Source organism: Lichenostomus cassidix, unplaced genomic scaffold, assembly GCF_008360975.1.
Source record: "Lichenostomus cassidix isolate B80296 unplaced genomic scaffold, HeHo_3.0 HiC_scaffold_35, whole genome shotgun sequence".
NCBI classification, from domain to species: Eukaryota; Metazoa; Chordata; class Aves; order Passeriformes; family Meliphagidae; genus Lichenostomus; species Lichenostomus cassidix.
Window position 1 is genome coordinate 1,557,315 of NW_028147256.1, and position 27,993 is coordinate 1,585,307.

Consider the following 27,993-nt stretch of genomic DNA (forward strand, 5'->3'; position numbering starts at 1 on the left):
AACTGAGCTCCCACATACCTCACATTTTAGCCCCAAAATGTTCCTTCTGTCGCTTACAGCTCACCTCAGGTTTTATCCCCACAATTGCCATGACCCATCTGAAACAAATTACCTGCAAAATGTCCCCAGCTGATAACCTCACTTTTAACTCAAAGAGTTCGTTACCTCATTGGCCACACCTGGTGAAAAGGTGGGGGAAAAGACTCCAAGATTCCAGGGATGTTTTTTTTCCAGCAATATTTTAATTACAGGACAAAGAAGCTGCTACGTGAATATATATTTATATAATAAATCCGTAAAGTTATAAAGGAAATCGGAATTTTCTGCTTCCCGTCAAAATTTTCCAGGATCAGGCGCTTTATTAGGTGGATTTCTCTTAATTTTCCTCCTTATTTCTCTTAATTCTTCATACTTCTCCTTATTTTTCCACAGTTCTCCTTATTTCTCTCTGTATTTTTCCCCTTATTCTTTTTTATTTATCATTATTTTCCCATATTTTTCTCTATTCCTCCAGATTTCTCCACGATTTTCCTCATTTCTCTCCTAATTTTTCCACATGTTCCATATCTTTCATTCCTGCTTATTTTTTCCCTAATTTTCCATCTCCGGCCACATTTTGCCTCGTTTTTCTCCACGTTTTCCCTTCCTTTTCTCCTAATTTTTCCTCATTTCTCCTCCCTTCTTCTCATTTCTCCCCTTTTTTTCCCTATTTCCCCCATCTTCCCCATTTTTTTGGTCCACAAAACGCTGCTCCGAGGTGGGAATGTGAGTGAAAAACCTAAAAAAACCCCCCCAAAATCCCAAATTTTTCCCTCCGGAAAAGCCATAAATTACCGTGGGGGGCGTGGGGGGACAGGGAACCCTCGGGCCGCGCCGCTGATCCCGTGAAAAATAACCGGAATTTCTCTCTCTCTCGTTACCAAAAATAACCATTTCCGGGCGCTCCGAGGCCCCGCGGGAGGCGAAGCCCCCCGAGCCCGAGGAAAAGTGGGAATTGCATCCCGAGATATCCCAAATCAATCAACTGTTGCATAGTAGGAGGCGGGGGGGCGGCGGGGCCCGGGGGTCCGGGGGGTCCGGGGGAGGTCAGAGGTCGCTCTCGCCGTACAGCGCGGTGGAGAAGGATTTGTAGTCCAGGGCGCCCGGGACGCCGTCGGGGCCGGGGTACGGCGCCATGCGCGCGATGCAGTACTCGGCCTGCGCCGCCGGCAGCTCCCGCCGCAGCTCGGCCGCCGTGATGTAGTTCTGGGGGGACGGGAGGGGAGAAATGGGGATGGAGTCATTGTCCCCACTGTGGGATTCCCAAATTGTGCCATGGGATACCCAAATTGGGCAGCTCGGCCGCCGTGATGTAGTTCTGGGGGGACGGGAGGGGGGAAATGGGGCTGGAGTCATTGTCCCCACTGTGGGATTCCCAAATTGTGCTGTGGAATTCACAAATGGTGCCACAGAATTCCCAAATTGTGCCATAGAATTCCCAAATTGGGCAGCTCGGCCGCCGTGATGTAGTTCTGGGGGGACGGGAGGATGGGAAATGGGGCTGGAGTCATTGTCCCCACTGTGGGATTCCCAAATTGTGCTGTGGGATTCCCAAATGGTCCCACTGTGGGATTCCCAAATTGTGCTGTGGGATTCCCAAATTGTGCTGATGGATTCCCAAAGTGGGCAGCTCGGCTGCCGTGATGTAGTTCTGGGGGGACGGGAGGGTGGGAAATGGGGCTGGGGTTAGGGATCCCATCGTGGGATTCCCAAATGGGGTGGGAAATGGGGCTGGGGTTATGGATCCCACTGTGGGATTCCCAAATTGTGCCACAGAATTCCCAAATTGGGCAGCTCGGCCGCCGTGATGTAGTTCTGGGGGAACGGGAGGGTGGGAAATGGGGCTGGGGTTAGGGATCCCATCGTGGGATTCCCAAATGGTGCTGTGGGATTCCCAAATGGGGTGGGAAATGGGGCTCAGGTTGTGGATCCCACCATGGGATTCCCAAATTGGGCAGTTCAGCCACCGTGATGTAGTTCTGGGGGAACAGGGAAGGATGGGAAATGGGGCTGGAGTTAGGGATCCCACTGTGGGATTCCCAAATGGCACCCAAACACCCACACACCCCCAACACAAAAACAAACCCACAACCAAAAAACAACCCACCACCCAAACACACCACCAACAACAAAAAAACACACCCCACACCCAAACACCCAAACACCCAAATGGTGCTGTGGGATTCCCACATTGGGCAGCTCGGCTGCCGTGATGTAGTTCTGGGGGGACGGGAGGGTGGAAAATGGGGATGGAGTCATTGTCCCCACTGTGGGATTCCCAAATGGGGTGGGAAATGGGGCTGGGGTTGTGGATCCCATCGTGGGATTCCCAACTGGTGCTGTGGAATTCCCAAATGGTGCTGTGGAATTCATAAATTGTGCCACAGAATTCCCACTTTTGGGACCTCAATAAACAGGAAGGATGGGAAATGGGGCTGGAGTTATGGATCCCACCATGGGATTCACAGATTGTGATGTGGAGTTCCCACTTTTGGGACCTCAATAAACTTCAGTAAACGGGAGGAATGGGAAATGGGGCTGGAGTCATGGATCCCACCATGGAACTCTCAAATTGTGCCGTGGAGTTCTCAAATTCTGCCACAGAATTCCCACTTTTGGGACCTCAACAATCCGGTCCCAAATCCCACCTTGGTCTTACTCCCCAAATCCCACCTCCCCACTGCCAAACTTCACCACGCTGCTCCCAAACCCCGCTGAACTCTCAAATCCCACCATTCCCCTCCCGAATGCCCCAAATTCCCGGGTTTGCTCACCTTGTCCCCGGCCAGGACGCGGAAGCTGTTGATCACCTGCTCCGCCGTGTCCGTGTCCGTCGTCTCCCGCGACATGAAGTCGATGAAGGCCTGGAATGTCACCGACCCGCTGCCGTTGGGATCCACCACGGCCATGATCCGCTGGAACTCTGCATCACCCTGGCGAGGGAGAGGCACGCTCAGCAATTCTGACACCTCCCCAAGAATTTCAGGTCATTTCAGGTCATTTCAGGTCTTTTCAAGGGATTCCAGAGCCTTTTTGCCCAGGAATTCTGGAGGTTTTCCATGGTTCTGGTGCTTTCCCCGGAATCCACTGAGATGCTCCCGCCCTTCCTCCCCTTCCTTCCCCCAGTTAAAGGAAGAAAAAGGTGGAAAAAAAGGTGTAGAAGCAGGAAAAGGGGATGGTTACCAGCCCAGATCCTGCGGGGCCCAGGAGGGCGCGGAAGTCGTTGGAGTTGGTGCGACGCTTCGGCTGCCGAGGAAGAGGAGAGGAGAGGGAGAGGAAGGAGGAAGAGAAAAGCAGAGAATCTGTTAGAGGAGGAAACCAGCCCGGAAAGGGAAGGAAGGAAGGAAGGAAGGAAGGAAGGAAGGAAGGAAGGAAGGACGGAAGGAAGGAAGGAAGGAAGGAAGGAAGGAAGGAAGGAAGGACGGACAGATGGAAGGATGGAAGGATGGAAGGAAGGAAGGAAGGAAGGAAGGAAGGAAGGAAGGAAGGAAGGACGGAAGGGAGGGAAGGACGGAAGGAAGGAAGGATGGAAGGAAGGATGGAAGGAAGGAAGGACGGACGGAAGGAAGGAAGGAAGGAAGAAGAGGAGGAGGAGGAAGCAGGCAGTACCTGCCGGTCGTTCTCGACATCGTAGCCCAGACTGATCAAACAGGCCTTGAACTCCTCTGGGCCCAGAGCACCACCATGGTCCTGGGAAAACAGGAAAATGGGGAAAATCAGGGAAAACAGGAGGAAATTCCCACATCCCCAGCTGTGAACAACCCCGAGGAGCTGCTCTGGGTGGGAACTGGGCTGGGGTGTCACCCCCAGGTCCCCCCAGGATCCCAGACCTTGTCGAAGTGGTTGAAGGAGGCCCGGAACTCCTGCATCTGCTCCTGGCTGATGCCTTTGGCGTCGCGGGTCAGGATTTGGTTCTCCACCTCGTTGATGGTGCGAGCGATGGTGGTCAGCAGCTGCTCCCAGCCCACGCGCAGGTGCTGGGGTCACAACGGGGATGGGAGTGAGGGGGGATGGCAGCCTTGGGAGTGCCCTGATCCCAAAGTGACCCCAATCCCCATGGGGTGGAACAGCAGCCTTGGGAGTGCCCTGATCCCAGAGTGACCCCAATTCCCATAGGGGGAACAGCATCCCACTGAGTGACCCCAATTCTCTTGGGGGGAACAGCATCCTCCAGAGCACGCTGATCCCACTGAGTGACCCCAATTCCCTTAGGGGGAACACCCTTGGGAGTGCTCTGATCCCACTGAGTGACCCCAATTCCCATGGGGGAACAGCAGCCTTGGGAGTGCTCTGATCCCAGAGTGACCCCAATCCCCATGGGGGAAACAGCATCCTCCAGAGCACGCTGATCCCACTGAGTGACCCCAATTCCCTTAGGGGGAACACCCTTGGGAGTGCTCTGATCCCACTGAGTGACCCCAATTCCAATAGGGGGGAACAGCACCCTTGGAGTGTCCTGATCCCAAAGTGACCCCAATCCCCATGGGGGAAACAGCATTCTCCAGAGCACCCTGATCCCAGAGTGACCCCAATTCCCATAGGGGGAACAGCAGCCTTGGGAGTGCTCTGATCCCACTGAGTGACCCCAATTCCCATGGGAGAACGGCAGCCTTGGGAGTGCTCTGATCCCACTGAGTGACCCCAATTCTCTTGATGGGAACAGCATCCTCCAGAGCACCCTGATCCCACTGAGTGACCCCAATTCCCATGGGGAAACAGCACCCTTGGGAGCACCCCAATCCCACTGAGTGACCCCAATCCCCATGGGAGAACAGCAGCCTTGGGAGCACCCCGATCCCACTGAATGACCCCAATCCCCACGGGATGGGATCCCCGTTTCCCACCTCCATGGTGTAGTTGGAATGCTGGTTGTCGAAGATCAGAGCCTCCTGCACCAGCTGGTGCTGCTGCTCCAGCAGCTCCAGGTTGGGTTTGTACTCCACGATGTTCTCCTCGTACTCCTTCAGGTGGTTCAGCTGATCCTCCAGCGTGCCGTTCATCTCGATGGAGATCCTGCCGATCTCCTGGGGAGGGAGGGGAAGGAAATTCCAGCCTGGGAAACCCCTGTGGATTCCCAGAGTTGGCACAACGCTGGCACGGAGTGTCACAAAATCACTGACAGCTCCAACCCCTTCCCACCCCATTCCAGGGTGGATTCCAGCATTCCCAGTGCTCCCAGTGATGGGGCTGGGAGGATCCCTGACCTCCATCTTGGTCTGGATCCAGGGCCCCACGCGGTTGGCTTGGCTCCCAAACTGCCTCCGCAGGTGCTCGTTGGAGTTCTGCCGGTTCTGCTCCTCCTGCAGCGCCTGGTCCCGCTTGGGCACCAGCTGCTGCACCTGGGAATGCAGCAAAAAACAGGGAAAAGGGGTGGAAAACCCAGCTGGGAACTGGGGAAACCACCAGGGAAAACTGGGATGGGGTGGGGAAAGTACAGCGGGAAAAGTTGATGGGAAAGAGGGAGTGGTGGGGGGAGAGCAGGAGGGAAACTGGGTGGGGAAAAATCCGGAAAAAAGCTGGAAGGAAAATGGGATGGGGATGGGGCTGGGAAAACTGCAGGGGAAAAACCTGGAGGTCTGGGGCTGAATCAGGAAAAATCTGATGGGAAACCAGGAGTGGGGTTGGGAAAACCACAGGGGGAAAAGCTGGGGATGGAGGGGGTTGGGAATGGAAGGAGGAAAAGGGGGAAAAGCACAGGAAAAAGGGGGAAAACATGGAGAAAAGCAGGAAAAGAACGTGGGAAAAGGGGAAAAAGCACAGGAAAAAGGGGGAAAAGCATAGGAAAAAGGGGAAAACACTGAGAAAAGCAGGCAAAGGGGGAAAAAGGGGGAGAAGCACAGGAAAAAGGGGGAAAACACTGAGAAAAGCAGGAAAAGGGGGGAAAAGCACAGGAAAAAGGGGGAAAAGCACAGGAAAAAGGGGGAAAACACGGAGAATAGCAGGAAAACAACGGGGGAAAAGGGGGAGAGGCTGCGTACCCGCTCCCACTTGGAGTTGATGATCTGGGGCGTGACGGAGGTGTAGGGGTTGCTGGTGGGCAGCTGGATGCCGTGCAGGTCGGCGATGCGCTGAGCCTCCCGCTGGATGCCCAGGATGGCCTCGCGCTCCTTGTCGGCGTCCGGCAGCGTCGACTTGAACTGGTCGTGGGCGGCGATCAGGCCCTGGGGACACAGAGGGGACATTGGGGTTGGCGGCTGCTTTGTCCCCAGAGTTCCTGGCTGTGACAAAATCAGCCAGGAAGCACCCGAACCCCAGCAGGAAATGCACTGGAAAGGATGTTTTTGGGCTTTTTGGGGGAATTTTTGAGCATTTCTGGGAAAAGAGACTGGTATTCCCACAGAATTCTGGGATTCCCACCTGAATCTCTTCGATGGTGTGGACGATGAACACAGAAAATGCCCCAAAACTACTCCAAAAGGGCAGTTTTTGGGACCATTTTGATGATGAACACGGAAAATGCCCCAAAACTGCTTCAAAAGGGCATTTTTTGGGACCATTTTGATGATGAACATGGAAAACGCCCCAAAACTACTCCCAAAGTACATTTTTGGGACCATTTTGGGTGGGTGTCAGGGTGTTTTTGTGCCTTGAACAGAGGATCCCAATTTTCCCTGGGAATCTCAGCATTCCCACCTGGATCTCCTCGATGGTGTGGACGATGAACATGGAAAATGCCCCAAAACTACTCCAAAAGGGCATTTTTAGGTGGGTTTCGGGGTGTTTTTGTGCCCTGCTCAGAGGATCCTGATTCTCCCCGGGAATCCCACCTGGATCTCCTCGATGGTGTGGATGATGAACGTGGAAAATGGTCCCAAAACTGCTCCAAAAGGGCATTTTTTGGACCATTTTGGGTGGGTGTCAGGGTGTTTTTGTGCCCTGGACAGATATTCCCAGCATTCCCACCTGGATCTCCTCGACGGTGTGGACGATGAACGCGGAAAATGCCCCAAAACTGCTCCAAAAGGGCAATTTTTGGACTGTTTTGGGGTGTTTTTGTGCCCTGCTCAGAGAATCCCAGCATTCCCACCTGGATCTCCTCGATGGTGTGGACGATGAACATGGAAAATGTCCCAAAACTACTCCAAAAGGGCATTTTTTGGACCGTTTTGGGTGGGTTTTGGGGTGTTTTTGTGCCCTGGACAGAGGATCCCAATTTTCCCTGGGAATCCCACCTGGATCTCCTCGATGGTGTGGACGATGAACATGTCCTGCAGGTCCTCCATGGCGCTCTCCATCCAGTTGTTGAAGGGCGCGGCGCGCTTGGCGTACTCCAGGTGCAGCTCGTCGATGGTCTCCAGCTGCTTCTCCGTTTTCTGGGGTGAAAAACGCCAGGATTGGGATTCTGACCTTTCCTCCCACCCCAGGGGAGGTCCAGGGGGATCTGCTGACCTCCAGAGCTTCCCGGCGGCTGTGGGTCAGCGAGCCCAGCAGGTCCCACTGGTCGCAGATCTTCTGGCAGCGCGCGTTGACGCTCGGGGAGTCGTAGTAATCCAGCTCGCTGCGGGTGGGAAATGGGGGAAAAAACGGGGAAAAAGGGGAAGGGAGAAAAGAGTGGGGTGTTTTGGGTTATTTTGGGTGTGTTTTGGGGGTTATTTAGTGGTATTTCGGGATATTTTGGGGTTTATTTGGGGTGTATTTTGGGATGTTTCGGGTTATTTTGGGTGTCTTTTGGGACAATTTGGGTTATTTTGAGGATTATTTTGGGGGTTATTTTGGAGATATTTCAGGATATTTTGGGGTGTATTTGGGGTGTATTTTGGTATGCACTGAGGGACATTTTGGGGTTTATTCTGGGTATGTTTTGGGGTATTTTGGTTTATTTTGGGTTGTTTTGGGACAATTGGGGTTATTTTGGGGGTTATTTTGGAGACATTTTGGGGTTTATTTGGGGTGTATTTTGGGATGCATTGAGGGACATTTTGGGGGTTATTTTGGGTATGTTTTGGGGTATTTCGGGTTATTTTGGGTGTCTTTTGGGACAATTTGGGTTATTTTGGGGGTTATTTCGGGGATATTTCAGGATATTTTGGGGTGTATTTGGGGTGTATTTTGTGACGCATTGAGGGACATTTTGGGGGTTATTCTGGGTACGTTTTGGGGGTTATTTTGGGTGTGTTTTGGGGTATTTTGGGGCGATTTTGGGTTCCCCTACTTGAGCTCCTGGGCGATGGCTGCGATCTGCTCCACGCGGTCCTGGTGAGCTGCCAGGTCAGACTCGAAGGCCTCGTGCTTGCGGAGCAGAGCTCTCACCTGAGCCAGCGAGGCCGTGCCCGAGTCCCGATCCCGCAGGGCCACCTCCTTACCTGGGCACAGGTGAGACACCCCTGAGACCCAAATCCTCCTGTGCCACCTCCTGTGCCACCTCCTTACCTGGGCACAGGTGAGACACCCCTGAGACCCCAAATCCCCATCACCCCCAATTCCATCCCCTGTCCCTCCAAATCCATCACCCCTAATGCCCAAGTTCCAGTATGGGAACCCCAAATCCCTCCCCTGAACCCCCCAAACCCCTCCCAGCCCACCTTCTGTCCATCCCTCATGGATTGAGGCTTTTTGCCGGAATTTCTCGGCCAGGTGATCCAGGCGCTCCAGGCGCCGCAGCTCCGTCAGCAGCCACTCCTCGTGTCCCTTCTCGGCCTGCTCCAGCCGCTGCCAGCCCGCCCCGATGTCCTGCGGACCCCAAAGCCCATCAGAGTCACCCCAAAATCCACCAGAGTCACCCCAAATTTCATCAGAGTCACCCCAAAATCCATCAGAGTCACCCCAAGACCCCAAAATCCTCAGCACAGGTGGGACAGGTGACCCCACTCCTCGTGTCCCTTCTCGGCCTGCTCCAGCCGCTGCCAGCCCGCCCCGATGTCCTGCGGACCCCAAAAGCCACCAGAGTCACCCCAAAATCCATCAGAGTCACCCCAAAACGTCCCAGAGTCACCCCAAAACCTTCCAGAGTCACTCCAAAACCCCCCAGAGTCACCCCAAAACACCCCACAGTAACTCCAAAACCCACTAGAGTCACCCCAAAACCCACCAGTCACCCCAAAATCCATCAGAGTCACCCCAAAGCCCACCAGAGTCACCCCAAAACCCATCAGAGTCACCCCAAAGCCCACCACAGTCACCCCAAAACCCACCAGAGTCACCCCAAAACCCCCAGCACAGGTGGGACAGGTGACCCCACTCCTCGCTTCCCTTCTCCATCTGCTCCAGGCACTGCCAACCCCTCATGGCTGATCCCAAAATTGGGGTGAGGAGACCCCAAACCCACCCGGGGTCACCCCTAAAGCCCCTGGGCACCCCCCAGAGCCACCCTGCCCTCGGGGGGCACAAAGAGGGGTGGCTTTGGGGTGGTTCAGGGTGGGTTTGAGCCACACCAATGTGGATTTAACCCCACAAATCCCCTCCTGAGCTCCCCAAGAACCCCAAATCCCCCCCAAGAACCCCAAATCCCCCCCAGGAACCCCAAATCCCCCCCAGACCCACCGAGACCATCCTGCCCTTGGAGGGCACAAACAGGGGTGGCTTTGGGGTGGTTCAGGGTGGGTTTGAGCCACACCAAGGTGGATTTAACCCCACAAATCCCCTCCCAGGAACCCCAAATCCTCCCCAGGAACCCCAAATGCCCCCCAGACCCACCGAGACCATCCTGCCCTCGGAGGGCATGAAGGCGGGGCGGCCGCTGAGGCGCAGCTTGGTCTGCAGGGTGTTGAAGTTGATCTCCAGCTGGCACTTCTCCTGCACCTTGGGCGGCTTGTGGACCCGGCGGTACTCGCGGAAATCCTCCAGCTTCTGCTGCATGGCCGGGATGGTCTTCTGCGGGTCGCGGGACTCCAGCCAGGGGATGGTGCGCTGGATCCACGCCAGCAGCTGGGGGAACATGGGATTGGAATTGGGATTGGGTTTGGGATAGGGTTTGGGTTCGGGATGGTGCGCTGGATCCATGCCAGCAGTTGGGGGACAATGGGATTGGGGTTGGGATTAGGATTGGGTTTGGGTTTGGGTTCGGGATGGTGCGCTGGATCCATGCCAAGAGCTGGGGGACAATGGGATTGGGGTTGGGGTTTGAGTTTGGGATGGGGTTTGGGATTAGAATTGCATTTGGGGTTTGGGATGGGGTTTGGGGTTGGGATGGTGTGCTGGATCCACGCCAGGAGCTGGGGGAACATGGGATTGGGGTTGGGATTGGGGTTGGGGTTTGGGATAGGGTTTGGGTTCGGGATGTTGTGCTGGATCCACGCCAAGAGCTGGAAAATGGGATTGGGATTGGGTTTGGGATGGGGTTTGGGTTTGGGATGGTGCGCTGGATCCACGCCAGCAGTTGGGGGACATGGGATTGGGATTGGGATTGGGATAGGGTTTGGGTTCGGGATGGTGCGCTGGATCCATGCCAGCAGTTGGGGGACAATGGGATTGGGGTTGGGATTAGGATTGGGTTTGGGTTTGGGTTCGGGATGGTGCGCTGGATCCATGCCAAGAGCTGGGGGACAATGGGATTGGGGTTTGGGTTTGGGATGGGGTTTGGGTCTGGGATGGTGCGCTGGATCCACGCCAGCAGTTGGGGGAACATGGGATTGGGGTTGGGATTGGGATTAGGATTGGGTTTGGGTTCGGGATGGTGCGCTGGATCCACGCCAGGAGCTGGGGGACAATGGGATTGGGGTTGGGGTTTGAGGTTGGGATGGGGTTTGGGGTTGGGATGGTGTGCTGGATCCATGCCAGCAGCTGGGGGAACATGGATTTGGGGTTTGGGGTTTGGGATGGGGTTTGGGGTTGGGATGGTGTGCTGGATCCACCAGCAGCTGGAGAATGGGGTTTGGGGTTTGGGATGGGGTTTGGGGTCGGGATGGTGCACTGGAGTGGCCAGCAGCTGGAGAATGGGGTTTGGGGTTCGGGATGGGGTTTGGGGGGTGGGACTTTGGGATCCCCTCCTCCTCTCTGACACCAGGAGCCCGTAGTGCTCCACGGAAAGGTTTTGGGGGTACTTTGGGGTATTCTGGGCTTTGGGATTTTCGGAATTTGGGGTTTTCCCCCCTTACATCCGACGCCAGGCGCTCGTAGTCCTCCATGAGCTGCTCGTTCTCCTGGTTCACTGCCAGCACCTTGCAGATCCGGTTGGCTGCTGTCTCTGCCTGTGGGGCGGGAATGGGAACGGGATTGGGAACGGGATTGGGATTGGGATTGGGAATGGGAATGGGGCAGGAATGGGGCAGGAAAGGGAATGGGAATGGGAATGGGGCAGGAATGGGAACGGGAATGGGGCAGGAATGGGGCAGGAAAGGGAATGAGAACGGGAATAGGATTAGGAATGGGAATAGGAATGGGATAGGAATGGAAATGGGAACGGGAATGGGAAAGGGAATGGGAATGGGAACAGGAATGGGAAGGGGAACGGGAATGGGAACGGGAATGGGAACGGGAATGGGAACGGGAATGGGATAGGAATGGGGCAGGAATGGGATAGGAATGGGAATGGGAATGGGAATGGGGCAGGAATGGGAATGGGATTGGGAACGGGAATGGGAATGGGATTGGGAACAGGAATGGGAAGGGGAACGGGAATGGGAATGGGAACAGGATTGGGGTCAGGGGGATGCCCCCAGCCCCGGGGAAAGGGGAGAAGAGGGAAGGGTAAGGAAAAAGGAGAATGAAACGCAAGGAAGAGGAAAATAGAACAAAAAAGAGAAGGAAAGCATAAGAGAAAAGTAGGAAGAAAAATGGGAAAAGAAAAGAGAGAGGAAAGGAAGGGGAAAAGGTGGAGGAAAATGAAGGCAGGAAAAGTGGAAAGAGAGAAAAAGGAAGGGAAGAAATTATGGGGAAATATATGACAAAAGTTGAAAAAAAGAGAAAAAGGAAATAAAGGGGAAAGAAAAAGGAAACCCAGCCCTCTCTGGGCCTGACCCTGATCCCAATCCTGATCCCAACCCCAATCCCAATCCCGATCCGCACGGATTGTCCTGCCCAGAGCAGGAGGAGGAAGAGGAAGAGGAAGAGGAAGAGGAAGAGGAGGAAGGAGAAGGCTGGGCTGGAGGTACCTGGGTGGGAAGCAGAGGAGGAATCCAGGAGGAGGAGCGGGAAGATGAACCTCAGCGGGAGGAGGAAGAGGGTCTGGGAAGGGCCAGGAAGAGGAAAATCCAGTGGCCAGGGGGGGAAGGAAATAAAGGAAATAAATGGAGGAAATAAATTAAGAGAATCAATAAATCAAATAAAGGAAAAAAGGGGAAGGAAGAGGGAGAAAGGGGAGAGGAAAAAGAGAAGAGGGAAAAAGGGAAGTGATACAGGAATGGGATACAGGAAAGGGGAAACAAAAGGGGAAGGAAGGGAATAGAGGGAAAGGGAAAAGGAAAGAGATAAAAGGGAAAAAGAAGAGAATAAGGAAAAGAATAAAGAAACGGAATAAAGGAAGAAAATAAGCAATGAAATAAAGAAAAAAAACAAGAAAGGGAATACAGGAACTGAATACAAGAAAGGGAAAAAGAGATAAAAGGAAAAACGAAAAGAATAAAGGAAGGAAATAAAGGAAAGGAGTAACTGAAGGCAATAAAAAAAGCAACAAGGAAGGGAATAAGGACGAGCATAAGGAAGGGAACCCAGGAAAGGCCCTGAGGAAGCCAGGAGAGTGACCTCAGCACAGCCAGACCCCAGTGTCCCCCTTGTCCCCAAGCCATGCAGAGCAGCAGGCAGGCAGATCCTAAATCCCAGGAGCCTCGGGATGGAGGCAGCGGGGCTGGGAGCCTGGGGGAGCCTGTGGGGCTGGAACCTTCTGGAACTCTGTGGGGCTGGAACCTTCTGGAACCCTGTGGATCCAGGGCCCTCTGGAACCCTATGGAACCTTCTGGAACCCTGCAGATCTAGGGCCCTATGGAACCCCGTGGAACCCTCTGGAACCCTCTAGATGCAGGACCCATGGAGCTCTCTGGAACCTTCTGGAACCCTCTGGAACCCTGCAGATCCAGGGCCTTCTGAAACCCTGTGGAACCCTGTGGAACCTTCTGGAACCCTCTAGATGCAGGACCCTGTGGAACCTTCTGGAACCTCGCGGAACCCTCTGGAGCCCTGCGGATGCAGGGCCCTCTGGAACCTTCTGGAACCAGGACCCTGTGGGGCTGGAACCCCCCTGGAACCCTGCGGATCCAGGGCCCTGTGGAACCCTATGGAACCCCCTGGAACCTTCTGGAACCCTACAGATCCAGGACCTTCTGGAACCCTCTGGAACCCTCTAGATCCAGGACCCTGTAGAACCCTCTGGAACCCCCTGGAACCCCCTGGAACCTTCTGGAACCCTGCAGATCTAGGGCCCTCTGGAACCTTCTGGAACCCCCTGGAACCCTGGGGAGCCGGCAGCCCCCGGGCCGGGCTCACCTTCTGGGCCCCGGAGAAGGCGTGGTAGAAGCAGGAGACGTAGGTCATGATGGCTTTCTCGTCGGGCCGCAGGGTGCCCACGATATCTGCCCGGGAGAGAGCAGCACAGCCTGCAGCAGCAATCCCAGTGCTCCCAGTGCTCCCAGTGCTCCCAGCGCGGGCGGGAAGCGATTCCCGGGGTTGGCATCTCCCCAGGAGGCTCGTGGGGGTTTGTTCTGCCTTTGCCCATTGTTGCCCAAACTGCTGGGAGCCAACGAGGCTCTGCTTGGAGCTGCCTGGAAATTTTGACTAGCCTGCCTGTGGATTTTCCATGGATTTCCCATGGGTTTCCATGGATTTCCCAGGGATTTCTTGTGAATTTCCATGGATTTCAAATGGGTTTCCATGGATTTTCCGTTTGAAAAACGGGAAAATTCACATTTCCTGTGAATTTCCACGGGTATCTATGGAATTTCTGTGGATTTCCCATAGAATTCTTGTGAATTTCCATGGATTTCCATGGAATTTCTTTGGATTTCCCCAGAATTTCTGTGGATTTCCCACAGGTTTCCACAGATTTCCTGTGGATTTCCAATAGATTTCCTGTGAATTTCCATGGATTTCTCTGGAATTTCTGTGGATTTCCCATAAAATTCTTGTGAATTTCCACAGATTTCCATGGAATTTCTGTGGATTTCCCATGGGTTTCCATGGATTTCCTGTGGATTTCCCATGGATTTCCCACAGAATTCTTGTGAATTTCCACAAATTTCCCATGGATTTCCCCAGAATTTCTGCAAATTTCCCACAGATTTGGGTAATTCCAGGCAGGTTTAACCCCCACGAGCCAGGCTGGGGAGACCCCAGAGCCCCCCGAGCGACAGCGGCCGTGGCTGGAAGAGAAGTCGGCGTGAGAGCAGAGAGAGAGTTCCAGAAGGTTCCGGGAGGAGAGCTCCAGGGCAGGAGGGTCCTGCTACCTTCTGGGCCCCGGAGAAGGCGTGGTAGAAGCTGGACACGTAGGTCATGATGGCCTTCTCGTCCGGCCGCGCCGTGTTCACGATGTCTGCAAGGAACCACACCGGTTAGGCTGGGAGGGATGGACTGGGATGGACTGGGATGGACTGGGATGGACTGGGAATGGGGATGGTGTCTCTCCCGCCGGGAATTCTGCTCCGAGGATCCCAAATCCTGGGGAAATCCACCTGGACAGGCAGAAAGTGGTGCTAAATGGGAGAAATCAGGGTTAGGTTGGATGGTTCCTCTGCGGATCCTGGAAGGAAGGGATCAGAGTTATTGTGGGATGGTGGAACTGTGGAGTCCTGGGATGATGGAATCCTAAAGGGAATCCCAGGTTTGTGGGATCCTGGAATCCCATAAACCCATAAATCAGGGTTAGGTTGGATGGTTCCTCCGTGGATCCTGGAAGGAAGGGATCAGAGTTACTGTGGGATGGTGGAAATGTGGAACCCTGGGATGATGGAATCCTGAAGGGAATCCTGGAATCCTCCACAACCCCAACTGTAGGACTGTACAGCTGTGCAGCTTGAAGGGTCCTGGAATTGCAGGAGTGTGGAATCCACTCTGAGGATCTCAAATCCCAGACAAATCCACCTGGCCAGGTGGGAATTGGTGCTAAAAGGGAAAAATCCAGTTTAACCCAGCCGCTTTCCCCAGATCCCCGAATTCCACGCTCACCCTCGGCGTCCAGCATCTTGGGGATGTCCAGGTACTTCTCGGCCACCTCGAAGGCGTTGTTGAGGTTGGTGACAGGGTCATCCTGCAGGGAGGACATGCTGGAGGCTCTGCGGGTTGGGAATTCCCGGGAATTCCCGGAATTCTGGCGGGGAAGGTGAGGATTTACCTTGCGGAGCTTGTCGTACTCGATCAGCTCGGGGCGGTGCCGGTGGATGAGGGCGTTGAAGGCCAGGCCATCCTTCCAGCTGAGGAAAACAGGAATCAGATCCAGGGGATTTGCAGGGAAAACGGGAATTCAGAACCCAGGAAAACAGGAATCAGATCCCAGGGAATTTGCAGGGAAAACAGGAATCAGACCCAGGGGATTTGCAGGGAAAATGGGAATTCAGATCCCAGGAAAATGGGAATCAGATCCCGGGGAATTTGCAGGGAAAATGGGAATCAGATCCAGGGAATTTGCAGGGAAAATGGGAATTCAGATCCAGGGAATCCACAGGGAAAATGGGAATCAGATCCCAGGGAATTTGCAGGGAAAACAGGAATCAGATCCAGGGAATCCACAGGGAAAATGGGAATTCAGATCCGGGGCAGGGAAAATGGGAATCAGATTCCAGGAAATTTGCAGGAAAAACGGGAATTCAGATCCCAGGAAAATGGGAATTCAGATCCCGGGAATCCACAGGGAAAACGGGAATCAGATCCCAGGGAAACCAGAAGGAAAATGGGAATCAGATCTGGGAATCCACAGGGAAAACAAGAATCGGATTAGGGGAAACCAGAAGGAAATCAGGAATGGAATCAGATCAGGGGAACCCCTAGGGAAATCGGGAATTCTGACCCTGGGAAGGGAAAGGGAAAAGGGAAAAGAGAAATGGGAAAAGTGGAAAAGGAAAAAGAGAAAGGGAAAGGGAAGGACCTGATGTGGAAGTTCTGCACGTTGACGTTCTTGTAGGGAGCTGTTTTCCGCTGGCACCAGAGCAGGAGCCCCTCCTTGGCTGAGGTCTCTGCGGGAACAGCGAGATCAGGGATGGACCCCGATGGATCCTGATGGATCCTCATGGATCCTCATGGATCCCAAAGCAGATCCCAGAGCAGACCCCAAAGCAGACCCCAGAGCAGATCCCAGGATGGATCCCAAAGCAGACCCCAAAGCAGACCCCAGAGCAGATCCCAAAGCAGACCCCAAAGCAGATCCCAAAGCAGACCCCAAAGCAGACCCCAGAGCAGACCCCATAGCAGACCCCAAAGCAGATCCCAAAGCAGACCCCAAAGCAGACCCCAAAGCAGACCTCAGGATGGATCCCACAGCACACCCCAAAGCAGACCCCAAGCAGATCCCAGGATGGATCCCAGGATGGATCCCAGAGCAGATCCCAGAGCAGATCCCAAAGCAGATCCCAGAGCAGATCCCAAAGCAGACCCCACAGCACACCCCAAATCAGACCCCAAATCAGACCCCAAATCAAACCCCAAATCAAACCCCAAATCAAACCCCACAGCCCACCCCAAATCAGACCCCCCACCCCACCCCCCCCCGTCACCTTCCACGGAGATGTCCTGGATGGCGAAGCGCAGGATGATGGTCCAGATCATCCCCAGAGTCATCTTGGCGTTTCCATCCACGATCTCTGCGGGGAAAAGAGCCACAGGGAGCTCCAGGCAGGAATTCCAGCCACGAATCCCACCCCAGGGGGCTCTAGAACCTTCTAGAAATGTTCTAGAATGGCAGAACCTAAGGATTGTGGGATCCTGGAATTAGGGAATTCTGGAGTAACAGAATCCTGGGATCCAGGAATTGCAGGATCCTGGATTTATGGAGTCTTAGGATGTGAAGTCTGAGAATTATGGGATCCTGGAATTGTGGAATTCTGGAATTCCAGGATCCTGGAATTATGGAACCCTAGAATTACAGGATCCTGGAATTGTGGGATTGCAGATCCTGGAATTACCAAATCCACAAATTACGAGATCAACGGAATTACGAAATCCCGGGATTCTGGAATTATTTAAATTGGAAAAAAACCTCCAAAAAAACCCTCAAAAATGGAATTACAAAATCCCAGGATTCTGGAATAATTTAAATTGGAAAAAAACCTCAAAAAACACCTCAAAAATGGAATTACGAAATCCCGGGATTCTGGAATTATTTAAATTGGAAAAAACCTCAAAAAAAACCCTCAAAAACGGAATTACGAAATTCCAGGATTCTGGAATTATTTAAATTGGAAAAAACCTCAAAAACCACGGAGTGAGGAATGAACTCCCCAGGGGAAGGAAGTGGGACAGAAACAGGAATTCCAGGTTCCTCCATCCCAAAATTCCCGACACCTGCAGCAGCCCCAGCCCTGTTTTTTGGGAATTCCCGGGATCAGGGCAGGTCAGGACTGGCTGGGCTCTGGGAACTCAGCAATTCCCGAGGTTTTCCAGCTGATCCCAGCGAGCTGGGCAGGCTGGGGCAGGTCAGGGCTCGTCCAGCTCTGGGAACTCAGCAATTCCCGAGGTTTTCCAGCTGATCCCAACAAACCGGCCTGGCCAGAGCTGCTGCCAGCCCGGCCGAGCAGAGCAGAGCCTGACTGCAGAGCCCTGGGAGATTCCTGCAGGAATCCATCCCTGAAATCCATCCCTGGAATCCATCCCTGAAATCCATCCCAGCCCCAGGCAGGGCAACCACAGAGTTTTTCCCGTTTTTTCCCCTTTTTCCAGGATTTTTTCCTGTTTTTTGCCCTTTTTCCAGGTTTTTTTCCCATTTTCTCCCCTTTTTCCAGGATTTTTTCCCGTTTTTTCCAGGTTTTTTCCCGTTTTTTCCCCTTTTTCCAGGATTTTTCCCCGTTTTTTTCCCCTTTTCCAGGCTTTTTCCCCTTTTTCCAGAATTTTTCCCCATTTTTTCCCCTTTTTCCAGGTTTTTTCCCGTTTTTCCCCTTTTTCTGGGATTTTTCTCGTTTTTTCCCCTTTTTCCAGGATTTTTTCCCATTTTTTTCCCCTTTTTCCAGGTTTTTTTCCCATTTTTCCCCTTTTTCCAGGATTTTTTCCCATTTTTTCCCCTTTCTCCAGGTTTTTTTCCCATTTTTTCCCTTTTTTCCAGGATTTTTCATGTTTTTTCCCCTTTTTCCAGGATTTTTTCCCATTTTTTTCCCCTTTTTCCAGGTTTTTTTCACATTTTGTTCCCGGATTTTTTCCCATTTTTTCCCCTTTTTCCAGTTTTTTTTCCCATTTTTTCCCCTTTTTCCAGATTTTTTCCCCATTTTTCCCCTTTTCCCAGGTTCCCCTCACCCTCGGCGCCGATGGAGACGAGTTTGACGCCTTTGCTGGCGATGAAGTCGAGAGCTTTGTTGACATTGTTGATCTTGTGAACTCTCATCTTGCCTCGCTCGGGCTTGGGGAGCCTCTCCCCTGTGGGGGACAGATTTGGGGTCAGGATAAGGGTTTGGGGTCAGGATAAGGGTTTGGGTCAGGATAAGGGATTGGGGTCAGGATAAAGGATTTGGGGAAAATATAAAGGGTTTGGGGTCAGGTTAAAGGGTTTGGGGTCAGATCAAAAGGGTTTGGGGTCAGGATAAAGGGTTTGGGGTCAGATCAAAAGGGTTTGGGGTCAGGATAAAGGGTTTGGGGTCAGGGTAAAGGGTTTGGGGTCAGATCTAAAGGGTTTGGGCCAAAGTAAAAGGTGTTTGGGTCAAGTTTAAATGTTTTGGGCCAGTCTGGAGGGTTTTGTGTGCAGTTTGGAGGGTTTTGGGTCCAGTCTGCATGGTTTTGGGGCCGTTTGGAGGGCTTTGGGGCAGTTTACAGGGTTTTGGGGCAGTCTGGAGGGTTTTGGGTGCAGTTTACAGGGTTTTTGGGGCAGTTTGCAGGGTGTTTGGGGCTGTTTGCAGGGTTTTTGGGGCAGTCTGCATGGTTTTGGGGCAGTCTGCAGAGTTTTGGGGCAGTCTGGAGGGTTTTGGGGCACTTTGCAGGGTTTTGGGTGCCGTTTACAGGGTTTTTGGGGTAGTTTACAGGGGTTTGGGTGCCTTTAGGAGGGTTTTGGGGCAGTTTGCATGGTTCTGGGGCAGTTTGGAGGGTTTTTGGGGCAGTTTGCAGGGTTTTGGGGCAGTCTGGAGGGTTTTGGGGCAGTTTGGAGGGTTCTGGGGCACTTTGCAGGGCTCTGGGGCAGGCCTGACCTGAGATGACCTCGAGCAGCAGCATCAGCTTGAGTCCATCGCGGAAATCCTCGTCGATGTTCTCGATCTGAGTTCCAGCTTTCCGCAGGTGGGAATTGCACCAGGCGGTGAAGGTCTGTGGGGTGGGACAGGGGGGTCAGGGGGATCCCCACAAATATGGGATTTTGGGGGGAAAATGGGGAAATGGGGAGCCTGAGGGGGAAAAACTGCACCCAGTGTGTCTTGGGTTCTCACTGGGAAAACATGATGGAGAAGTGATGGGAAGGAAACGGAGCAGATTCCACCTGGCAGGAATTCCATGGAATTCCAGCTTTCATTAGTATATTTATGGGTTTTTAACGTGTTTATGGGTTTGTTGATTTACAGAATTGCTGATTTATGGAGTTGTGGCTCCATGGAGTTAGGGATTTATGGATTTTTATTGCTGCTCACTCCACTTGTGGATCGAGGGATCGATTCTGGAGGATCCCATTGATCCACTGGGAACAATCCTGAGCCTTTTACTGATCCCAGCAGGAATGATCCCACTGATCCCACTGGGAACAACCCCAAACTTTTTGTTGATCCCAGCAGGAATGATCCCACTGATCCCACTGGGAACAACCCCGGGAATTCCTGACCCCACAACCCCTGCTCCTGGTTATTCGTGGAGCCACGATCTCTCCATCCCAAAACCCACTTTCAGGGTCAAATTTTGGGGTCAGGAACGTCCCCCGGATGGATCCAACCCCAAACCCATGGGGCTGGAAAACCCCCAGAGGGATGTGGGAACGCCGCAGAGGGATGGATTCCCCAGGAAAATCCCATTTCCCGGGGGTTTGGGGTGTCCCGGTGACTCCCAGGGCGGCGGCGGGACTTTGCTCATGCCAGCGGCGGGCGCGGCCGGGCGGAGCCGGGAGGAGCGGAACGGAACGGAACGGAATGGAACGGAACGGAACGAGCCTCGGCATGCAGGAGAGGCTGAGTCACCCCGAGCCCGGAAAGGTCCCGGCAGAATCCGGGGAAAAAAACGGGAAAATCCAGGGAAAAACCGGGAAAATCCAGGGGAAAACCGGCAAAATCCAGGGGAAAACCGGCAAAATCCAGGGGAAAACCGGCAAAATCCAGGGAAAAAACCGGGAAAATCCAGGGGAAATCCCAGCAAATATCCTGGCAAAATCCAGAAAAATCCCGGCAAATATCCTGGCAAAATCCAGGGAAAAAACCGGCAAAAAATCCCAGCAAATATCCCGGCAAAATCCAGGAAAAATCCCGATAAAATCCAGGAAAAATCCGGGAAAAACCCTGGCAAACTCCCGGCAAAGTCCCGTCAAAAATCCCGGAAAAATCTCGGCAAAATCCAGGAAAAACCCCAGAAAAAAATCCCAGCAAATATCCAGGAAAAACCCCGGCAAAGTCCCGGCAAAAATCCCGGAAAAACCCCGGAAAAAAATCCCGGAAAACTCCACTTCCGGGGTCTCTTCCCTCGCCCTCGCCGCCCTGCGCTCCCCAGGGGTCACAGACATTCCTGAAAAGCCACAAAATTCAGCCCAAAAAAAGCTCATTTCCTTAAAAAACTCGGGAAATTATCTCCAAAGCCTGGGAATTTCTGTCCCAAGGGAACCTCCGGGATGTTCCCAACAGGGTTTTCCCCTCGGAAAGGTGGAATTTTGGGGGTTTGAACTGCGGGGTGACCCCAAACCGGCGGGGTTTGGGGAGGGGGAGCAGAGCTGCCGAAATTTGGGATCAATCCCGCCCGGAGCGAACCCCCCCGGCGCGTTCCGGCCAGAAATAACCATCCAAAAAATGCCTAAAAAAGGAGATTCCGCGCGGGCCGCTGGAATTTCCTTCCCACGGAACGGCGGGAGAAGCGTTTTCCAGGCATTGTGTCAGCAGGATTGCCGGAGCAGCTCCTCCCTCCCAAACTCCCAAAATCTGGGAAAACACAGAGCCCGGGAATTCGGGGCTGGAAAAGGGATTTATTCCGGGATTTTGGGGCTGGAAAAGGGATTTACCCCGATTTTCATCCCGGGATTTTGGGGCTGGAAAAGGGATTTATCCCGATTTTCAGCCCGGGAATTCCGGGAATTTGGGGCTGGAAAAGGGATTTATCGGGATTTTCGGCCCGGGAATTCCGGGAATTTGGGGCTGGAAAAGGGATTTATCCCGATTTTCTTCCGGGATTTTGGGGCTGGAAAAGGGATTTATCCCGATTTTCATCCCTGTTTTCCTCTGCAAACCGCTGGGAAAAAAGCGACAGGGAGGAAAATCCACCTCGTTTGCCTCCTTTGCGCTGAAAATTTGGGGATTTCAGGGCTGGAAAATGCATTTTTTTGCTCTGTTTTTCCCTAAAAGCACAACTTTTGGATGAAAAATCCCTTGTAAACGGGCTGACGTTTGTCTCTGAAGGGATATTCCCAATTTTCAAGGGAAAATTCCCCAATTGTGGACACTAGGCCAGCTGGGAATCCTGCCCTGGGTTGTTTCCTCGGGAATTATTCCCAGAGATCCTCAGGGACAACAATTTACCCCAAAAAATTGGGATTTTCCTTCGGGAGGCTCCCAGAACGCCTCACTTTGGGGTCATTTTTGGGAGTTTTTAGCACCAGGAAGTTCCTGGGAATGCTGATCCCAAGAATCCCGGTGGGAATGAATCCCCTCGGGTGGATTTTGGGGTTTTTTCCAGGTTTTTAAAACCCCAAAATCGCAGGTTTTGGAGGTGATTAACGAGGCCTCGTTAGGGCAGCAGCTCCCCACATTCCCAAAGAATTCCCGTTAAAATGTGGTGCAGCTGAAAGAAAATTCCAGAGGGAATAAAAAACCCATCCAGGCGTTTCCCCCGGGCTCGTTAGTGGGGGTTAATTAACGTCATTTGCATAATTAACATAATTAACGAGGCGCCGCTGAGGCCGCTTGGCCAGCAGGAAAAGGAGGAAAAATCAGGGGAAATTATGAAAAATTCATCACAAGTGACCAAAAATTGGGGAAAATGGGAAAAAAAAAACCAGGGAAGTGATGAAAAATGAGGAAAAGTGACACAGGAATAAAAAAAAAATGAGGAAAAAAGTGTGGGAAAGGACTTGAGCGTGGGAAAAACCACCAAAAGCCCTGAGAAAATGAGGAAAAACTGTGAAAAAGAGCAAAAAACTGGGGAAGTGATTAAAATATCAGGAAAAGTGACCCAAAACCAGAGAAAAATTATTAAAAAACTGCGAAACGTGACCAGAAATCAGGAAAAGCTCCAAAAAATGGGGGAAAGGACCAGAAAATTTAGAAAAATGACAACAAAATTGGAGCAAAGTCAAAAAAATCAGGAAGTTCCCAAAAAAACAGGAAATGGGACCAAAAAATAAGGGAAAAGATTACCAGAAATAGCAGGAATGAACACAGTAATTGTGGAAAATGACCGAAAATCGGGAAAAATGAGGAAGATTTGGGGGAAATAACCAAAAATTGTGAGGAAAACTGCTTAAAAATTAGGAAAATTCACCAAAAAACCAGGAGAGGTGATGAGGAATCGGGAAAATGAGGATTTTGGGGTTGTTCTCTCCCATCCCTGTCACCTCCCGGGTTTTCCCCTCCCCTCGGAATGTTTTTGCTGCTGTTTTTTTGGATGTTTTCTGTTGCTTTGCCGCTCCCGGGGGAGGTCGGAGCGAGGAATTCTCCTCATTCCTTGCCCTTATTCGGCTCCCGGCCGGGATTTTTGGGAAGAACACCGAGAATTCCGGGCAGGATCCTCACCTCCCGCATCCCCAACCCCCTGTTGGGCTCATTTTGGGGCTGAAAAGATGGGATTTGGGGCTGCAGGGCTGCTGGTTTTTGGGAGCTGCAGGTCTCCAGGTGGGTCAGGGCGTTCCCACATTCCAGGGGGGATGAGCAGCTCTGAAATCCGAAATCCGGCAACGCCTCGCCGGGGGTGCGGCAGCGCCAGGGCGGCTCCCCGAAAATTCCCAAAAAAACGGCGGGTTTGGGAAGCTTTTCCAGGCCGGAATCACCTGGTGTGACCTGGATGGGGTTGGTTTGCCATATCCCGTGGTTTCTTCCCTAAAAATCTCTCCTCAGTCCGGGGGGTTTCTGCGCCAGGTGGGTGGGAAGGGCCTGGCACAGGCTGGGAAAAGAGCCAAAAATGGGGAAAACAGGGAAATATTGTCAAATGCAAGGAGCAGAGGGAGGAATTCTGGCTGCTCCGAGGGGTCAGGATTCCTCAAGGATGCCCCCAGTCTGTGATTCCCACTCTGGATCCCTGAAGGATGTCAGATTTTCCCAACTTCTCTTCCCAGTATCTCCAGCTCCTAGAACTGGGAGGAAAAACCACCTGTTTAAGGCAAAATTCCCGTTTTTGGACAGTGGGTTTGGTGCTGCTGGGCAGGAAGGAGGGACAGCGGGAAGCAGGGCTGGATGGACACGTGCAGGGACAGACAGACGGACAGCAGGAAGGAAGCAGCAGTGGACAGGGGAAGGGACGGCCGGACGCTGAGCCTCTCCTCTCCTCTCCTCTCCCGCTGCTCTCCCGCATTGCTGGAATTCCAGAGGCGAATCCCTGGGGCTGGAACAGCCCGGCGGGAATGAATGACCCTTCCCCACGGGAGTGACCCTTCCCCACGGACACAGCCCTGCAGGAATGGCCCCTTCCCCACGGACACTGCCCACGGGAGTGACCCTTCCCCACGGACACTGCCCACCCTTCCCCACGGACACTGCCCTGCAGGAATGACCCCTTCCTCATGGGAGTGACCCTTCCCCACGGACACAGCTGTGCAGGAATGACCCTTCCCCACGGACACTGCCCTGCAGGAATGACCCTTCCCCACGGACACTGCCCTGCAGGAATGACCCTTCCCCACGGACACTGCCCAAGGAGTGACCCCCCCCAACACCCCACCCCCCCACACACCCCACCATTCCCCACGGACACTGTCCTGCTCATCCCCCCCAAACGTTTTTGGGATATTCAGGATCCCAGCACAGCCCCAAATCCAGAGGTTCCGTGGGAAAGCAGCAGCTGATCCATCCCCGCAGTGACCCCGAGCTCTAGATTCCCAAATTTCCGGGAAGCAATTCCCAAATTCCTGGGAAGCAATTCCCAAATTCCCGCTGGTTTCCCCCCCGGGATGTGTCACTTCCCGAGGAGGATGAGGATGAGGAAGAGGAAAAAACTCCCTGGAGGCTGCAGGTGTGGAGAAGGGGAGGAAAGGTCTGGGGAACGTTTCCAATACGGGATCAGGGCTGGGGGAATCCCTGAACGCTGCTAATGAACCACCTAATTAACGCTGGTGCTAACGAGAGCTCATCCATCCATCGGCATTCCGGCAGGGAATGTCGGGGTCAGTCCAGCCCCGGATCCTCTGGGATCCAGCTGGGGGGAAATCCCTGCTTTTAGCCCCAAAACACCCCAAATCCTGATGAATCCGAGAAAAAATGTAAATTCTGAACGAAGACGTTGTGGGGAGCAGCGAGAACAGGGTGGGAAACGCTGGGACAGGAGTGGGAAGTGCCGGGAACGGGAGGAAGTGGAGGAGGAAGAGGAGGAGGAAGAGGAGGAGGAAGCTCATGCTGCGCTTCCTGTGCCAAAAATAATCCAACTTCGCCCGAATTTTTTCTTAGAAAAACCGGAAAATCCCAGGTAACCACGGCAACAGACCCCAGCGTTGCCGATGCCGAGGATCCAGGAATCCCCCAGGACAGGGGGCTCCTCCTAAATATCCCAAAACTGAGGGAATTCACCCAAAATTCGGGGAACGCAACCCCAAACTCAGGGAATTCACCCCAAAACTGAGGGAATTCACCCCAAAACTGAGGGAATTCACCCCCAAGTCAAAGGAATCAAACACCGAAGTCGGGATTAAACACGACATGAAGCAAACTAACTCAAAACCGAGAGAATTCCACCAAGTTAAAGGAACTAAACACAAAACTCAGGGAATTCAGCACGGAATCAGGGAATCGACCCCAAAACTCAGGGCGCTGACCCCCAAACTGAGGGGATTCGCCCCAAAACCGCGGGGATTCACCCCAAAGCGAGGGAATTCGCCCCAAAGCTGGGAATTTCGCCGCGTCTCCAATGATTAACCCGGAACACTCTGCGCCGCTCGGAATTCCGGGCCAACCCCTCCCAGCTCGCGGCGTTTCCCACGCCGGACGGTCGCGGTTTTTGAGGTTTTTGGGGTTTTTTCGGGGGGGGCTGACCCAGGGGATCCCCCGATCCCGCGGGAACGCTGCCGATCCCAGTCAATCCCAGTCAATCCCAGTCGATCCCAGCCGATCCCCTTTCCCCAGTGCCCTTTATCCCAGCCCGACGCTCTCCGGAAGCTTCTCCACCCGGAATCGGGGAGGGGAGACCCTGCAGACCCCCCGGAACCAGGGAAAATCCCTCGGGATTCGGCAAAATCCGGCCGGTCGCTCCTCTTTTCCCCCTCGGCGGCACGGGAGACGCCCCAGGCACAGCCCGGGGGGCTCCCAGGTGTCCTTTTCCCCCCAAACACAGCCCGGGGGTCTCTCAAAGTTCACCCCTCAGCCCCTAAACTGTCCTTTTCCCCCAAACACAGCCCTGGGGTCTCTCAAAGTTCACCCCTCAGCCCCTCAAATGTGCTTTTTCCCCCCAAACACAGCCCGGGGGTCTCTCAGGTGTCCTTTTCCCCCCCAAACACAGCCGTGGGATCTCTCAAAGTTCATCCCTCAGCCCCTCAAATGTGCTTTTTCCCCCCAAACACAGTCCGGGGGTCTCTCAAAGTTCACTCTGGGGACCCTCAGATGTCCTTTTTCCCCCCAAACACAGCCCTGGGGTCTCTCAGATATCCTTTTTCCCCCCAAACACAGCCCTGGGGTCTTTTAAAGTTCACCCCTCATCCTTGGGGACCTTCAAATGTTGTTTATCCCCCCAAACACAGCCCTGGGGTCTCTCAAAGTACACCTCTCAGCCCCTAAACTGTCCTTTTCCCCCAAACACAGCTTTGGGGTCTCTCAAAGTTCACCCTGGGGACCCTCAGGTGTCCTTTTTTCCCCCAAACACAGCCCTGGGGTCTCTCAAAGTTCACCCCTCATCCCCTCAGCTGTCCTTTTCCCACCCCAAACACAGCCCGGGGGTCTCCCGGCGTGTTCCCCACAATTACCGGCTTCCCCCAGCCCTGACCCCGCTCAGAGATCCCCCAAAAGTTCCTCCAAAAGCTCTCAGGGACACCCTGAGCCCCATCTGGGACCCTCAAAGGACTCCTTGGAGACTCCGCAGACTCGAATCCCCTCAGAGATCCCTCAGACAGCCCTGGATCCCTCATGGATCCCCTCAGGGATCCCCAGATCCCCCTGACCCGCCGGTGGGACACCTCAGAGAGCCCTGAATCCCCTCAGAGACCCCTGAAACCCCTCAGAGAGCCCTGAAACCCCTCAGAGAGCCCTGAATCCCCTCAGAGAGCCCTGAATCCCCTCAGAGAGCCCTGAATCCCCTCAGAGAGCCCTGAATCCCCTCAGAGAGCCCTGAAACCCCTCAGAGACCCCTGAAACCCCTCAGAGACCCCTGAAACCCCTCAGAGACCCATGAAACCCCCTCAGAGACCCATGAAACCCCCTCAGAACCGCCTTGGGGCGCCGCTCAGACCCTACAATCCCCTCAGAGACCCCTAAAACCCCTCAGAGACCTCTGAAACCCCTCAGAGACCTCTGAAACCCCTCAGAACCCCCTTGGGGCACCGCTCAGACCCTGCAATCCCCTCAGAGACCCCTAAAACCCCTCAGAACCCCCTTGGGGCACCGCTCAGACCCTGGAATCCCCTCAGAGACCCCTAAAACCCCTCAGAACCGCCTTGGGGCACCGCTCAGACCCTACAATACCCTCAGAGACCCCGAAAACCCCTCAGAACCCGCTTCGGGCACCGCTCAGACGCTGGAATCCCCTCAGAGACCCCTAAAACCCCTCAGAACCGCCTTGGGGCACCGCTCAGACGCTAGAATCCCCTCAGAGACCCCGAAAACCCCTCAGAACCCGCTTCGGGCACCGCTCAGACCCTGCAATCCCCTCAGAGACCCCTCGGCCCCTCACGATCCCCTCACGATCTCCCCCCTCAGCCCCCCCCACCTTGCGCTGCTGCTTCTCCCAGGCGGGGTCCAGGAGCAGATCGCGATCCCAATCGTCCTCCTGGGCCATGTAGTCGCCGTTGGGCCCGGGCCCGTTCCCGCCGTACGGGTGGGGCTGCCCCGCGCTGTGGTAATCCACCATGATCGCCGCCCTGCTGTCGCGACAGGCGGAGGACGCGCCACCGACACGGAGCCCAGCCGCCCCCCCGCCGACGCGCACTGCGCAGGCGCAGAGCCCAGGCCCCGCCCACAGCGCCGCGCGCGCACGGCCGCGAGGGAAGCCACGCCCCCCGCCCTCCGGCGCCACCGTGGCCACGCCCAGCGACCACACCGAAGCCCCGCCCATAACGCCGAGGCCACGCCCACAGCCGGCACAAAACTGCCTTTGTCCATCCAGGCCACGCCCATCCGCCCTCGGACACGCCCAGTGGCCTTGCGAAGCCACGCCCGTAGCCACGCCCATCTCCGCACCCTCGCACGCGCCTCAGGGCGCCACCAAGCCCCGCCCACCGCCCTCACGGACTGCTTAGGCCACGCCTACTTCACCCAAAGCCCCGCCCATCACCCTCACAAACAGCTCAAACCACGCCTACTTACACAAGCCCCGCCCACATCCCCTCACAACCACTTCAGACCACGCCCACGATAGGTCCGCGCGCCGCCCAAGCCCCGCCCACCTCCCCTCAGCCGCCCCGCCCACCTCCCCTCAGCCGCCCGCCTCCATTTT

At 54.2% G+C, this 27,993-nt stretch overlaps 1 protein-coding gene across 4 annotated transcripts; it reads right to left on the reverse strand.

Annotated features, from left to right (window-relative positions):
- Positions 1-222: 222 nt before the first annotated feature.
- On the reverse strand, positions 223-27,504 carry ACTN4 (actinin alpha 4). Of its 4 annotated transcripts, none has more exons than XM_085044092.1 (22): positions 27,268-27,503; positions 19,221-19,335; positions 18,340-18,459; positions 16,611-16,697; positions 15,986-16,073; positions 15,236-15,314; positions 15,070-15,151; positions 13,396-13,481; positions 11,073-11,165; positions 9,673-9,903; positions 8,562-8,709; positions 8,192-8,342; positions 7,429-7,537; positions 7,212-7,352; positions 6,018-6,200; positions 5,244-5,378; positions 4,884-5,063; positions 3,870-4,016; positions 3,649-3,729; positions 3,223-3,285; positions 2,814-2,972; positions 223-1,245 (listed from the first exon to the last, which is right to left on the reverse strand). In XM_085044092.1, the coding sequence occupies exons 1-22, from the start codon at positions 27,406-27,408 to the stop codon at positions 1,087-1,089; spliced, it is 2,778 nt and encodes a 925-aa protein (XP_084900218.1). In that variant the 5' UTR covers positions 27,409-27,503; the 3' UTR covers positions 223-1,086. The 4 variants fall into 4 exon arrangements, with proteins under 4 accessions (XP_084900218.1, XP_084900217.1, XP_084900220.1 ...); XM_085044091.1 differs by lacking the exon at positions 13,396-13,481 and adding an exon at positions 14,352-14,437; XM_085044095.1 differs by lacking the exons at positions 223-1,245; positions 13,396-13,481 and adding exons at positions 1,710-1,854; positions 14,352-14,437 and having other exon boundaries at positions 27,268-27,504.
- Positions 27,505-27,993: the final 489 nt, after the last annotated feature.